This window comes from Macaca mulatta, chromosome 10, assembly GCF_049350105.2.
Source record: "Macaca mulatta isolate MMU2019108-1 chromosome 10, T2T-MMU8v2.0, whole genome shotgun sequence".
NCBI classification, from domain to species: domain Eukaryota; kingdom Metazoa; phylum Chordata; class Mammalia; order Primates; family Cercopithecidae; genus Macaca; species Macaca mulatta.
In genome coordinates this window covers 9,783,432-9,798,874 of record NC_133415.1, presented here as the reverse complement: position 1 = coordinate 9,798,874, position 15,443 = coordinate 9,783,432, and the positions used below count along the sequence as shown (strand labels likewise).

Here is a 15,443-nt window from a genome sequence, read left to right as displayed (position 1 = left end):
AATTTAGTTTGCAGCTTTTCCAACCCTACAGAATCTCTCCTCAAAGCCACCAGCAGAAGTACCACAAATGAGTGTAGAGAAGGGTGGGTTTGGAGCTGAGAGATAATGTTGTAATAATTGGCACAGGAACTTGCCTATAATTCTTTTTTTTAGTATATGTAAAGGAGCAAACTGAGGAAGGAAAAAGTAGAGATAATATAAAATAGCGGTTTTCAGCCAGGTGCAGTGGCTCACACCTATAATCCCTGCACTTTAGGAGGCCGAGGCAGGTGGATCACCTGAGGTTAGGAGTTGGAGACCAGCCTGGCCAACATGATGAAACCCCGTCTCTACTAAAAGTACAAAAAATTAGCCGGGCATGGTGGCAGGTGCCTGTAGTCCCAGCTACTCGGGAGGCCGAGGCAGGAGAATGGCGTGAACCCGGGAGGCGGAGCTTGCAGTGAGCCGAGATCCGGCCACTGCACCCCAGCCTGGGCAACAGAGCGAGACTCCGTCTCAAAAAAAAAACACCAAAAAACAAAAAACACGCCTGTAATCTGAGCACTTTGGGAGGCCAAGGCGGGCAAATCACGAGGCCAGGATATCGAGATCATCCTGGCTAACACGGTGAAACCCCATCTCTACTGAAAAAAAAAAATACAAAAAATTAGCTGGGCGTGGTGGCGGATGCCTGTAGTCCCAGCTACTCGGGAGGCTGAGGCAGGAGAATGACGTGAACCCGGGGGCGGAGCTTGCAGTGAGCCAAGATCGCGCCACTGCACTCCAGCCTGGGAGACAGAGCAAGACTCCATCTCAAAAACAAAAAACAAAAAAACTAGCCAGGCGAGGTGGCGGGCTCCTGTAGTCCCAGCTACTCGGGAGGCTGAGGCTGGAGAATGGCGTAAACCCGGGAGGCGGAGCTTGCAGTGAGCTGAGATCCGGCCACTGCTGCACTCCAGCTTGGGCGACAGAGCGAGACTCTGTCTCAAAAAAAAAAAAAAAAAAAAAGCAGTTTTCAAACCTGGCTTCACAATAGACTTACCTGGAGAACTTTAGAAATACACTAGAATTTTATATTTAGAAAACTATTTTAAAGTATAAAACATATTTAAATATATTTAAGTATATTTAAATAGAAATATATTTATGTGGAGCTATATATATATATATATATATATATATATTCACATTAAACAATATATTGGGCTCCCTTAGACATTCAGTTGGCCTGGGGTGGGACTTGGGCATTAGTTTTTTTTTTTTTTGAGACGGAGTCTTGCTGTGTCACCCAAGCTGGAGTGCAGTGGCGCGATCTCGGCTCACTATAAGCTCCGCCTGCCGGGTTACATCATTCTCCTGCCTCAGCCTCCCGAGTAGCTGGGACTACAGGCGCCCGCCACCATACCTGGCTAATTTTTTTGTATTTTTAGTAGAGATGGGGTTTCACCATGTTAGCCAGGATGGTCTCGATCTCCTGACCTCGTGATCCTCCCATCTCGGCCTTTCAAAGTGCTGGGATTACAGGTGTGAACCACCGTGCCCGGTCGGGCATTAGTATTTTTTTTAAAGCTTCCTAGGTGAGTCTAATGTGCAGCCTGAGTTGAGAACCACTGATACAAAACAAAGAAGGCCAGGCATGGTGACTCACACCTATAATCCCAGCACGTTGGGAGACAGGCAGGAGGATTGCTGAAGCCCAAGCATGTGAGATTACCCTGGAAAGCATAGCAAGACTCTGTCTCTTAAAAAAAAAATGAAAAACTTAGCCAGGCGTGGTGGCATGTACCTGTAGTCCCAGCTACTCAAGAGGCTGAGTGGGAGGATTGCTTGAGCCCAAGAGTTGAAGGCTGCAGTGAGCTATGATCACACCACTGCACTTTAGCCCGATGACCCTGTCTCTAAACAAAACAAAAACAAAATCAAAAGAAAAAAACAAAGAAACCAGAACTCCTTTAGTTTGGATGTGCACACAGTTTTTTTTTTTTGAGACGGAGTTTTCTCTTGTTGCCCATGCTGGAGTGCAATGGCACAATCTCAGCCCACTGCAACCTCCACCTCCCGGATTCAAGCAATTCTCCTGCCTCAGCCTCCTGAGTAGCTGGGATTACAGGCATGCGCCTCCATGCCCGGCTAATTTCGTATTTCTAGTAGAGACAGGATTTCTCCATGTTGGTCAGGCTGGTCTCGAACTCCTGATCTCAGGTGATGCGGCTGCCTCAGCCTCCCAAAGTGCTGGGATTACAGGTGTGAGCCACCGTGCCCAGCCTGTGCACACATAATTAAATGGAAGAAATAGAAAAGAATAATTCCAATTAGCCCATGCAAATTACTACCTGCACTGACTGAGTAGAAGGGCCACGGAAGGTGGAGTCTGGGTTGGGGGTGCCTCCTGATTAGTAATACTATTGTGTCTGTTCAGTCATTATTCAGCTCACAACGCAGCTGAAGCTGGAGCAGACCACCCGTTGCCTGCTGGATGAGTGCCACAAAGAGGTCGGTAAATAGCTATGGGTTCTTGAGGTCTCAGAATCCTCAGATGTCAGAGCTGGGTCAACCCTTCCTTGAACAAATGAGAGCTTGAAGTCCAGGGAAGAAAAGGAACTTTCCTGAGGTCACCGAGTTGGTGGCAGAGTCAGAGCTAAGGCCTGGGTCCACTGATCCTGCTCTAGTGTTCTTTACAGCTTTCTTCTTTCCCCTTTCAGTCTCCCAAATGTTACCTCCATGCAGTGAAGTGCCATCTTTCTGGCATAATCATCCCATGGTCCATTTTCTGTGACTTCCTGATTATAATACAGATTTCCTTGATGAATTTATCAAGGAAATATGTTCTCTATGTCTCGGTTTGGTGGTTTTATTTTATTTTAAATTGTATACATTACTTAGTACTGAAGGTGTTTGGTTCTATCAGCTTACTTTGTACTGAAGGCGTTTGCTTCTATCAGCTTACTTTGTACTGAAGGCGTTTGCTTCTATCTGAGGTAAGCATTGAGTGGATATGGTATATTTAATCTGCTTTCTTCAGTGTAGTCAAAGAAATCAGTTAGCCAGGTGTGATGGCTTACGCCTATAATCCCAGCACTTTGGGAGGCTGAGGTGGGTGGATCACTTGAGGTCAGGAGTTCGCGATCAGCCTGGCCAATATGGTGAAACCCCATCTCTACTAAAAATACAAAAAAAAAAAAAAATTAGCTGGGCATGGTGGTGCATCCCTGTAATCCCAGTTACTGGGGAGGCTGAGGCAGGGGAATTGATTGAACCCAGGAGGTAGAGTTTGCAGTGAGCTGAGATCACACCACTGCACCCCAGCCTTGGTGACAAAGCAAGACTCCATCTCAAAAAAAAAAAAAAAAATCAATTAAAGAGCAGCTTTTGTGTTGTATTTAAGACTGAGGAATAATATCAGAATAACTTTTTTTTTTTTTTTTTTTTGAGATGGAGTCTTGCTCTGTCGCCCAGACTGGAGTTCAGTGGCCGGATCTCAGCTCACTGCAAGCTCTGCCTCCCTGGGTTCACGCCATTCTCCTGCCTCAGCCTCCCGAGTAACTGGGATTACAGGCGCCCACCACCTCGCCCGGCTAATTTTTTGTATTTTTTAGTAGAGACGGGGTTTCACCGGGTTAGCCAGGATGGTCTCCATCTCCTGACTTCGTGATCCGCCTGCCTCGGCCTCCCAAAGTGCTGGGATTACAGGCTTGAGCCACTGCGCCCGGCCCAGAATAACTTTTTATTTAATTTGCAGAACGAAGACAAATGTTTATCTTGTTACCACCATCAAGAGCAACATTTCATTATAAATTATATTTCAATTATATCATAATTATTTTACATGTGATTAATATATCAAATTGAATTTATAATTATATATATCAGTGCTTATCATTATGATGAGATGATGCCACTTAACATTTATTGAGCACTTTCTATAGGCTAGGCATTGTATTAGGTGGTTTATATGTAATATCTCATTCAGCCCTATCAACAACCCTATAAAGCTGTTACTATTATTATTTCCCACCAGAGTTAAGAATATTACTAAAAGTGGTATGACTAGCTAGTCAATAGAAAAGGTAAAATATATGGCCGGGCGTGGTGGCTCAAGCCTGTAATCCTAGCACTTTGGGAGGCCGAGGCAGGTGGATCACGAGGTCAGGAGATTGAGACCATCCTGGCTAACATGGTGAAACCCCGTCTCTACTAAAAATACAAAAGAAAAAAAAAACTAGCCAGGCGAGGTGGTGGGCGCCTGTAGTCCCAGCTACTTGGAGGCTGAGGTGGGAGAATGGCATGAACTCAGGAGGTGGAGCTTGCAGTGAGCCGAGATCGCACCACTGCACTCCAGCCTGGGAGACACAGCGAGACTCCGTCTCAAAAAAAAAAAGGAAAGGTAAAATATGGATTATTGACTCTCCCTGTAAAGCATGAAACATAGTGCCTGGTATACAGAGAATGTTTAGTAATAGTAGCTATAATAACTATAATAACAATAATTTTTTTTTCACATTGAGTCAGTGTTCTGTCTTTATGACATTTCAAACTTTTGTCCTCCAACTTCTGGTTCTATGGGGGCAAACTATGCAAATGTTAATTCAGTTTAACAAACATGCACTGAGCTAGGTACTGAGGACTCTGAGAGGACTCAGTCCCTTTCCTCCAGGAGTTCTCAGTCCAATGGGGAAGTTGGACACTAAGCTAAAAAAGCTGATTGCTGACTGTGGTGAGAGACACATGCAATACAGGCATTGGTGTGGGTAGGGCAAGATGAGTTTTGGTGGAAGATCTGTCCTGATCCTAATTGACAGAATGGGGCATATTCACTTTCTGTAGCTGTGTAACATGCCCTCCATGCGAGGCAGCCTGGCCACCCTGACCCTTCTTGGCAAGTTGGTGGATGCCATTCCTGCTCTGGCAGATGAGCTTGTAATGGAGCACGGTGAGTGACCTGTGGGAGGAGCTGCCACTACTCTTTTACCTGCTTTTATTATACTGCCATCTGGGTACCCCATTTACTCTGTACACCTGGGAAGTCATTACTTTCCTGCTCTAGTCTTCAGTTTCCCCATCTGCAAAATGTACTCTATGTTGGTCAATTTGAAAAAGGTCATTTTCTTGACTCTATTCTTGGACTATTTCCATTCATTCTTTTTTTTTTTTTTTGAGACGGAGTCTCTCTTTTGTTGCCCAGGCTGGAGTGCAATGGCGCAATCTCGACTCTCTGCAACCTCTACCTCCTGGGTTCAAGCGATTCTCCTGTCTCAGCCTCCCGAGTAGCTGGGATTACAGGCATGTGCCACCATGCCGGGCTAATTTTGTATTTTCAGTACAGACAGGGTTTCTCCATGTTGATCAGGCTGGTCTCGATCTCCCAACCTCAGGTGATCCACCAGCCACAACCTCCCAAAGTGCTGGGATTACAGGCATGAGCCACCGCACCCGGCCTTCCATTCATTCTTTTTTTTTCTTTTTTTTTTTTTTTTTGAGACGGAGTCTTGCTCTGTCACCCAGGCTGGAGTGCAGTGGCCGGATCTCAGCTCACTGCAAGCTCCGCCTCCCGGGTTTACGCCGTTCTCCTGCCTCAGCCTCCCGAGTAGCTGGGACTACAGGCGCCCGCCACCTCGCCCGGCTAGTTTTTTGTATTTTTTAGTAGAGACGGGGTTTCACCGTGTTAGCCGGGATCGTCTCTCGATCTCCTGAGCTCGTGATCCGCCCGTCTCGGCCTCCCAAAGTGCTGGGATTTCATTCTTTTTTTTTCTGAGACGAGTCTTGCTCTGTCGCCCAGGCTGGAGTGCAGTGGTGTGATCTCGGCTCACTGCAAGCTCCACCTCCCGGGTTCACGCCATTCTTCTGCCTCAGCCTCCTGAGTAGCAGGGACTACGGGTGCCTGCCACCACGCCTGGCTAATTTTTTGTATTTTTAGTAGAGATGGGGTTTCACCATGTTAGCCAGGATGGTCTCGATCTCCTGACCTCGTGATTCGCCTGCCTCAGCCTTCCAGAGTGCTGGGATTATAGGTGTGAGCCACCACGCCTGGCTCTGTTCATTCTTTAACACACATTAATTAAGTACCTACTATGAACCTTCGTTTTGGATGGAAGGAGGAATTCTGGAATGTAGAAGCACTTTTTTCTATCAGTGAAATGCAAATAAATACCTCACAGAGGATTTACCAAAGGGTAAATAACCTCTTTAAGTTGGTTTCCCCTTGTTTAAAAAATTAATAATAATAATAATTATTATTTTTTAAGACAGAGTCTGTTCCCCAGGCTAGAGTGCAGTGGCATGATCTTGGCTCGCTGTAACCTCTGCCTCCCAGGTTCAAGTGATTTTCCTGCTTCAGCCTCCCGAGTAGCTGGGATTATAGGTGTCCACCACCATGCCAGGTTAATTTTTGTATTTTTAGTAGAAGTGGGGTTTCGCCGTGTTGGCCAGACTGGTCTCAAACTCCTGACTTCAAGTGATCTGCCCACCTCGGCCTCCCAAAGTGGTGGGGTTACAGCCATGAGGCACTGTGCCCAGCCTAATTATTATTATTTTTTAGAGACCAGGTCTCACTAGGTAGAGCAGGTTGGTCTCAAACTGCTGGCCTGAAGTGATCCTCCCACCTTGGCCTCCCAAAGTGCTGAGATTACAGGAATAAGCCACTGCACCTGGCTTTGTTTCTTTTTTTTTTTTTGAAATGGAGTCTCGCTCTGTTGCCCAGGCTGGAGTGCGGTGGTGTGATCTCAGCTCACTGCCACCTCTGCCTCGTGGGTTCCAGTGATTCTCCTGCCTCAGCTTCCCAAGTAGCTGGGGTTACAGGCGCCTGCCAGCATGCCCGGCTAATTTTTGTATTTTTAGTAGATGCAGGGTCTTGCTTTGTTGGCCAGGCTGGTTTCGAACTCCTGAACTCAGGTGATCCTACCACCTTGGCCTTCCCAAGTGCTGGGGTTACAGGTGTGAGCCACTGTGCCCAGTTGGTTTTCCCTTTACATTAAGTATGCAGAAAGCATTTATTGTGGGGGATTATAGGGACTTACCATTACTACCCCATTAGGAATAATAGATTGGAGTTTCATATAGCAGTTGACATTGTGAAATTTCCCCTGGCTCCTTGGTTGTTTTCTGAACAGGAAACCTGATGGAGCATCTGTTGAGAGGCTTAGTATACCCCAGTGAGGGCATACAAGCTTCTGTCTGTTACCTTTATGGGAAGCTATACTCCTCACCCGTGGCAGCTGAGATGCTTTCAGGACACTTCCGGGAGAAGCTTTTTCCCCTCTTCCTTTCCATCCTGGATGGTGCCCAGACAAAGGAGCTGCAGATTAACTGCTTGGGTAAGACATGAGGCTGGAGAAAAAGGGAGAATACGTTTTTGACATTTTGCTAGAAGACTTGAGATATTGGGTTCTCTAGTAGTGGGGAAGTTAGATGTTTTGCAAAAGGTAGAAGCCACAAGGTTTGAGAGATAAGAGGCACACTGTGTGAAAGATGCCTAGAATTAGTATGATATCTTAAGAATGTTGCCTTTGGAGGAAAATAGGAAGGAAAGTGGGACAGCAATTTTTTCTGCCTTTGTCTGCCCTGGTGCATCCTGTATTTGCTGGCAAGTTAATCTTTACATTGTACAGCTCACATCCTGTCACTTTCTTAAGTCAGAAATTCTTCCATGGTTCCCTCTGGCCTCCAGGGTAAAGCCCATGTGTCTTAGTGCATTTTATGCTGCTATAACAGGATACTACAGACTAGGTAATTTATAATGAAAAACTTATTGGTTCAAAAATTTTTTGGTTTGCAGTTCTGGAGCCTAGGAAGTCCAAGATCAAGAGGCTGGCATTTGGTAAATCCCCTCTTGCTCTGTCATCCCATGGTGGAAGGGCAAAGAGAGGGCAAGAGAAAAAGCTAGAGGGGACTGAACTTGTCCCTTTTTTTCTTTTTTCCTTTTTTTTTTTTTTTTTGAGACAGAGCCTTGCTCTGTTGTCCAGCTTGAGTCCAGTGGTGCGTTCTCAGCTCACTGCAACCTCTGCCTCCCGGGTTCAAGTGATTCTTCTGCCTCAGCCTCCTGAGTAGCTAGGATTACAGGTGCCCACCACCACATCCGGCCAATTTTTGTATTTTTAGTGGAAATGGGGTTTTACCATGTTGGCCAGGCTGGTCTCGAACTCCTGACCTCAGGTGATCTGCCCACCTCGCCTTCCCCAAGTGCTGGGATTATAGGCGCAAGCCGCTGCGCCTGGCCTGAACTTGTCCTTTTATGAGGAGCCCACTCTCATGATAACAAACCCACTCCCATGGTGATGGCATTAATTCATTCATGAGGGTCCAAACCCAAACCCCAAACTCATGACCCAAACACCATCCATAGGCCCCAGCTCCCAATATGGCTGCATTGGGGATTAAGTTTCCAACACATGAACTTTGGGGAACATATTCAAACCATGGCACTAGGTTTCCCTGCTTGTTACCTGAGGCTCTTTAGAAGCCCCAACATATACTTTTAGCATCCTCTCCTATTTTTTTGCATAAATACATAAGGTCTCTCAACTGTTCTGAGCAGGCAGATTTCTTATTTTGGACAGAACAGATGGGCACTGTGATTGGTGCCTGGGTGAGGGCCTGTTCTCAGGTAAAAGCTGTAGAGAAATGCACAGTCTATGCGTGACAACAGCTTCTTTTCAAAATTTGGATCAGGAGCTGTTATGAATAATCTAGCCATACATAGTGAGCATTCATTCTATACCAGGCCTTGTGCTGGGCTCTGAGGTCACAGAGTTGATCAAATTCAAGCTTTATCTTAGGGGAGCTCAAAGGCCAGTGTAGAAGACACACATGGACAACTAGAGTCTAGTGTGATGAGTGCTGTCTTGGAGGTGCACAGAAGAGGATGGGAGCAGGGGACAGGAGAAGCTTCCTAAAGAAAAGGATGCCTGGACTGAGTCCTAAATTGTGGGGAAAGGAGGAAGGCAGGAGCATGGACCAGAGCACAAGGTATGAAGCAGCCTGTATCTGCGGTAACTTGCAGCAGGGCAGTATTGGAGTTAGTGCATATAGAACAAAAGGGTGCAAGTACAGGCCGTAAGGTGAGGCCCTGGGCAGTCCTACAGCTCACCTGACCATAGTAGAGGGAAATCTCAACTGGTAATACTGGGAATTGCCACTTTTATTTTTTAAAATTTTTATTTACTTATTTATTTTGAGACGGGGTCTTGTTCTGTCACCCAGGCTGGAGTGCAGTGATAGGATCACAGCTCACTGCATCCTTGACCTCCAGGGCTTAAATGATCTTCCCACCTCAGCCTACCGAGTAGCTGGAACCACAAACCTACACTACCATGCCTGGCTAATTTTTTTTTTTTGACTCCAGCTCTGTCACCCAGGCTGGAATGCAGTGGCATAATCTCAGCTCACCGCAAGCTCCACCTCCCGGGTTCACGCCATTCTCCTGCCTCAGTCTCCAGAGTAACTGGGACTACAGGTGTCTGCCACCACACCTGGCTCTTTTTTTTTTTTTTTGTATTTTTAGTAAAGACGGGGTTTCATCATGTTAGCTAGGATGGTCTTGATCTACGGAACTCATGATCCACCCGCCTCGGCCTCCCCAGGATATGCCCGCCTCGGCCTCCCAAAGTGCTGGGAGCCACTGCCTTAGCCACTGAGCTGGGAGCCACCATTAGCCACCGGTGGCACATTAGCCACCACACCCTTTTTTTTTTTTTTTTTTTTTTTTTTTTTGAGACACAGTCTTGCTCTGTTGCCCAGGCTGGAGTGCAATGGTGCAATCTCGGCTCACTGCAACCTCTGCCTCCCAGGTTCAAGCGATTCTCCTGCCTCAGCCCCCTGAGTAGCTAGGACTACAGGCGCCTGCCACCACACCCGGCTAATTTTTTGTATTTTTAGAAGAGGCGGGGTTTCACCGTGTTAGCCAGAACAGTCTCCATCTCCTGACCTTGTGATTCGCCCGCCTTGGCCTCCCAAAGTGCTGGGATTACAGGTGTGAGCCACCGCACCCAGCCCATGCCTGGCTAATTAAAAAAAAATTTTGTAAAGTCTGGGTCTCATTATATTGCCCAGGCTGGTCTCGAACTGCTGGGCTCAAGAGATCCACGTGCCTTGGACTTCTCAAGTGCTAGGATTACAGGCATGAGCCACCACACCCAGCCAGAATTTCTGTTTTTAAATGCTACCTCTTTTTTTATTTATTTATTATTTATTTATTTATTTATTTTTATTTTTTTTTTTTTGAGACAGAGTCTCACTCTGTCGCCCAGGCTGGAGTGCAGTGGCCGGATCTCAGCTCACTGCAAGCTCCGCCTCCCGGGTTTACACCATTCTCCTGCCTCAGCCTCCTGAGTAGCTGGGACTACAGGCGCCCGCCACCTCGCCCGGCTAGTTTTTTGTGTTTTTTAGTAGAGACGGGGTTTCACGGGGTTAGCCAGGATGGTCTCCATCTCCTGACCTCGTGATCCGCCCGTCTCGGCCTCCCAAAGTGCTGGGATTACAGGCTTGAGCCACCGCGCCCGGCCTTTAATTTTTTTTTTGAGATGGAGTCTCGCTCTGTCACCAGGCTAGAATGCAGTAGCATGATCTCAGCTCACTGCAACCTCCACCTCCCAGATTCAAGTGATTCTTCTGCCACGGCCTCCCGAGTAGCTGGGACTACAGGCGTGTGCCACCATACCCAGCTAATTTTTGTATTTTTAGTAGAAATGGGGTTTCACCATGTTGTCCAGGATGGTCTCAATTTCTTGACCTCGTGATCCGCCTGCTTTGGCCTCCCAAAGTATTGGGATTACAGGCATGAGCCACCGCGCCCAGCCTCTTTTTTTTTTTTTTTTTTTTAAATAATAAAAAAAATTCACCCTATGCATGTTTGTCAGACCCGAGGGCCTCATTTATCCTGGTCAAGGGGAGTGCTAACTTTCTCTCCTTTCAGACAACACTTTAAAGGCCACCTCTTCTCTGGAGCCTTGCCTTCCCACCCTCTCCCCTTAGCCAGGGGTGTAGTCACATCCTTTGGACCCTTGAAGCACTATGGGTCTTATATTCTGTCTTATATCATCTTATTCACTTACTTTACAACCCAAGATCCTCATAAGTTCTTATTTAATTTAATTTATTATTTTTAAAGATGGGACCTTGTTCTGTTGCCCAGGCTGAAGTACAGTAGCATGTTCATAGCTCACTGCAGCCTCGAACTCCTGGCCTCAAGTGATCCTTCCACCTTAATCTCCCAAGTAGCTGGTATTACAGGGGCACGCCACCTTGCCAGGCATTTTAATTTTTTTGTGTATATGTGGAGATGGGGTCCCACTATGCTCATAAACTGTTTATGGTCTAATCCTTATTAACCTCTCAAGCCTCATCTCTCACTTCTCTATCTGTCCCCACCCTAACTCAGCCTTACTGAACCAAATGCATCTCCAGGAACACACCATGCTCTCCTGCCTTTATATACTCCTCTGCCCAGAAGTTGGCTCGCATCCAACTTCTCATCCTTCAAGATTTGGTTCAAATACCTTCTTACAGAAGCCTTCCCTGAGCCTCCAGGCTAGATTAGATGCTTCATTTGATTTCCCATGGTCCTCTGGGCTTTTTTCCACATTATTTAATTTTAATATTTAATATTCTGACAAGCATTTCTTTACTTGTTAAAGTATGTATTATTTGGAACACTTTAGTGACTTACCATGAATCCCAGCATAAGGACCAGAATCCTTAACATAGCTTATGTGGTCTTTTGTGACTACTTCTCAAACATAATTTCTGGACTTTTTTTTACCCCCAACCATTCTGGCTTTCTTTCACTTTCTGGAATGTTGTTCTCTATACCTAGAATACTTCTCCTTACTTCACCTAGTTTTGCCTACTTATCTTTCAGGTTCAGTTTAAATGGTACTTGCTGATGGAAGGCTTTACTGATCCCCCACACTAGGGGATTTTATGTATATAAAATCCTTATATACATTTTCATGTATTTGGGTACTTCTCATTTATATCATTTATCACAATTATAAGGGTCATTTGTCTGAATTTTTTTTTTTTTTTGAAACAGACTTTCACTCTGTCATCCAGGATGGAGTGCAGTGATGCGATCTCAGTTCACTGCAACCTGTGCCTGCTGGGTTCAAGTGATTCTCCTGCCTCAGCCTCCTGAGTAGTTGGAACTACAGGCACATGCCACCATGCCAGGCTACTTTTTGTATTTTTTTACTAGAAAGGGGGTTTCACCATGTTGGCCAGGCTGGTCTTGAACTCCTGACCTCAAGTGATACACCCGCCTCGGCCTCCCAAAGTGCTGGGATTACAGGTGTGAGCCACCATGCCTGGCCTTGTCTGACTTGTTTTTGTGCTTGTTTCTCCTACAGGAGTGTATGCTCCCTTTGTTAGTCAAAAAATATTTCTTGAGTTCCTGCTATGTGTCAGGAACTGTGCCAGGTGATGTTATGGTGAAAAAATTCACATTATTCCTGCCCTCATGAAACTTTTAGTTGAGTGGAGCAGTCGGGCTATGTTTATCTTGCTTACTTTTGAATCCCTAGACCCTTAGGCCTAGCACTTAGTGGGCTCTCACTAGATCTGTATGGAAGAGAGCTGGGTGCAAAAAGCAAATTGGTACTTAAGGATTCTAACCATTCTTCGTATTTATGGAGGCATGAAGAAATTTCTCTTGGGATGTCTGAAGGGCTATCTTGGGAGGACTCTGGTGCCTGTGTTCCTCTCTCCTTACTTCCCAATCCCTTTGTTTCCTAGGTTTACTGAGGCAGCTGTTGAAGTATGATCTCTTTGTGTCCATGATCATGAACAAGGATGAACTGGGAGAAAGTGCTAAGAATATCGAAGGGTCATCAGGAGATACCTCACTGCCTTTGGTGCTCAAAAAGGTAATTGTCTTGTGATTCTTGGTCTCTAGGTTCAATAACAAGGGGACCCAAGTGCTTCTTGTGCCTCATCTTCATCTACCACTCCTATCTCAGGTTTCCAAGTGTTTTCTTACTGCGCAAAACAATATACTGGCTGGGGGTGGTGGCTCATGTCTGTAGTCCCAGCACTTTGGGAGGCCTAGGTCGGTGGATTGCTTGAGCCCAGGAGTGCAAGACCAGCTTGGGCAACATGGCAAAACCCTGTCTCTATAAAAAATACAAAAAACGGCCAGGCGTGGTGGCTCAAGCCTGTAATCCCAGCACTTTGGGAGGCCGAGACGGGCGGATCACGAGGTCAGGAGATCGAGACCATCCTGGCTGACACGGTGAAACCCCGTCTCTACTAAAAAATACAAAAAACTAGCCGGGCGAGGTGGCGGGCGCCTGTAGTCCCAGCTACTCAGGAGGCTGAGGCAGGAGAATGGCGTGAACCCGGGAGGCAGAGCTTGCAGTGAGCCGAGATCTGGCCACTGCACTCCAGCCTGGGCGGCAGAGCGAGACTCCGTCTCAAAAAAAAAAAAAAAAAAAAAAAAAAAAAACAAAAAAACTTGGGCGTGGTGGCTCACGCCTGTAATCCCAGCACTTTGGGAGGCCAAGGCTGGTGGATCACAAGGTCAAGAGATTGAGACCATCCTGGCCCACATAGTGAAACCCCGTCTCTATTAAAAATACAAAAATTAGCTGGGCATGGTGGCATGCGCCTGTAGTTTCAGCTACTCAGGAGACTGAGGCAGGAGAATCCCTTGAACCTGGGAGGTGGAGGTTGCAGTAAGCCAAGACCACGCCACTGCACTCCAGCCTGGTAACAAAGCGAGACTCCGTCTCAAAAAAAAAAAAAAAAAGGGCGTGGTGGTGGCGCACTTGTAATCCCAGCTACTCAGAAGGCTGAGGTGGGAGGATTGCTCGAACCCAGGAGGCGGAGGTTGCAGTGAGCCACGATCATGCCACTACACTCCACCCTGGGTGATAGAAAATAGGTTTCCTGGCTGGGCGCGGTGGCTCAAGCCTGTAATCCCAGCACTTTGGGAGGCCGAGACGGGCGGATCACGAGGTCAGGAGATCGACACCATCCTGGCTAACACGGTGAAACCTCGTCTCTACTAAAAATACAAAAAAACTAGCCGGGCGAGGTGGCGGGCGCCTGTAGTCCCAGCTGCTTGGGAGGCTGAGGCAGGAGAATGGCGTAAACCCGGGAGGCAGAGCTTGCAGTGAGCTGCGATCTGGCCACTGCACTCCAGCCTGGGCGGCAGAGCCAGACTCCGTCTCAACAACAACAACAAAAAAAAAAAAAAAAAAAGAAAGTAGGTTTCCTTTCATTTGTAAATTCTTTTTTTTTTTTTTTAAGTGTCGAGGTCTTGCTCTATCCACTCAGGCTGGAATGTAGTGGCACAGTCACAGCTCACTGCAGCCTCAGCCTCCTGGGCTCAAGCGATCCTCTTGTCTCAGCTTCCTGAGTAGTTGAGACTACAGGTGTTTGCTGTGAGGCGTGGCTAATTTTTAATTTTTTGTAGAGACAGGATCTTTCTGTGTTGTCTGGGCTGGTCTCAACTCCTGGGCTCAAGTGATCCTCCCACCTTGGCCTCCAAAATTCTGGGATTACAGGTATGAGCCACTGCACCCAGCCTCAGTTGTAAATTCTTCTTTTTTTTTTTTGAGATGGAGTCTCGCTCTGTCGCCCAGGCCCAGGCTGGTGTGCAGTGGCGTGATCTTGGCTCACTACAACCTCCGCCTCCCAGGCTCAAGCAATTCTCCTGCCTCAGCCTCCTGAGTAGTTGGGATTACAGGCGCCAAGCCACCATGCCTGGGTAATTTTTTGCATTTTTAGAAGAGACGGGGCTTCACCATGCTGGCCAGGCTGGTCTCTAACTCCTGACCTTGTGATCTGCCTGCCTCGGCCTCCCAAAATGCTAGGATTACAGGCATGAGCCCCCATGCCTGGCCGTAAATTCTTACCTCTACACTTCCCCTTCACATCTGGGCTGCCTGAAAATGGAGAATACTTACAGCAATAGAAACAAAGTCACCTCAGTTGCTTTAGGGATCAGCTTCTGAGCTTGGTACTGAGAACCCTCTTTATCTGGATCCTGCTCATTCCTTCAGCCTCACTTTCCTGTCTCTTCTACCCCATGTGTGCTCCAGCCACATGCAATCTTTCCGTAGTCCTGCATATGCTAGGTAATCCTGTCTCAGTGCCTGTGCAGTTGCTCTTCCTCTGTCTATAGGGCCTTTCTCCTCTCTTTATCTGCTAATCTGAGTCAGCCTTCAAGCCTATAGGGCTCCCTGTCACCCTGGCTCCTTTAGGCAGAATGTGACCCACTGTCACAGTGCTTACCTTATACCGTATTGTGGTTGACTGGCTGGGAGCTCCTTCAGGGCAAAACCTGAGTCTGGCATCTTTCCCCAGTGCTCAGCACAGGGACTCGCAGAGCTGCAAACCCTCGTGTGATAGCAGGGGTTCATTGCCCAAACTCTGGGGCTCTTTCTGCAGCAAGGAAGAGGAGAAGGAGCTCTGGTTAGAAGTGAGAAGGGAGGCCGGGTGCAGTGGCTTATGCCTGTAATCCCAGCACTTTG

At 47.0% G+C, this 15,443-nt stretch overlaps 1 protein-coding gene and 1 pseudogene across 1 annotated transcript in view; one reads left to right on the top strand and one right to left on the bottom strand.

Moving 5' to 3' along the window:
* Positions 1-15,443, top strand: part of MEI1 (meiotic double-stranded break formation protein 1) — a 103,603-nt gene that overhangs the window by 13,476 nt on the left and 74,684 nt on the right. The window contains exons 4-7 of the mRNA XM_015150474.3: positions 2,399-2,472; positions 4,804-4,909; positions 7,086-7,289; positions 12,703-12,833. Of these exons, the coding sequence (XP_015005960.3) occupies positions 2,399-2,472; positions 4,804-4,909; positions 7,086-7,289; positions 12,703-12,833 (515 nt within the window). The remainder of the gene's footprint in view (positions 1-2,398; positions 2,473-4,803; positions 4,910-7,085; positions 7,290-12,702; positions 12,834-15,443) is intronic.
* On the bottom strand, positions 10,799-10,892 carry LOC114676095 (U6atac minor spliceosomal RNA; annotated as a pseudogene).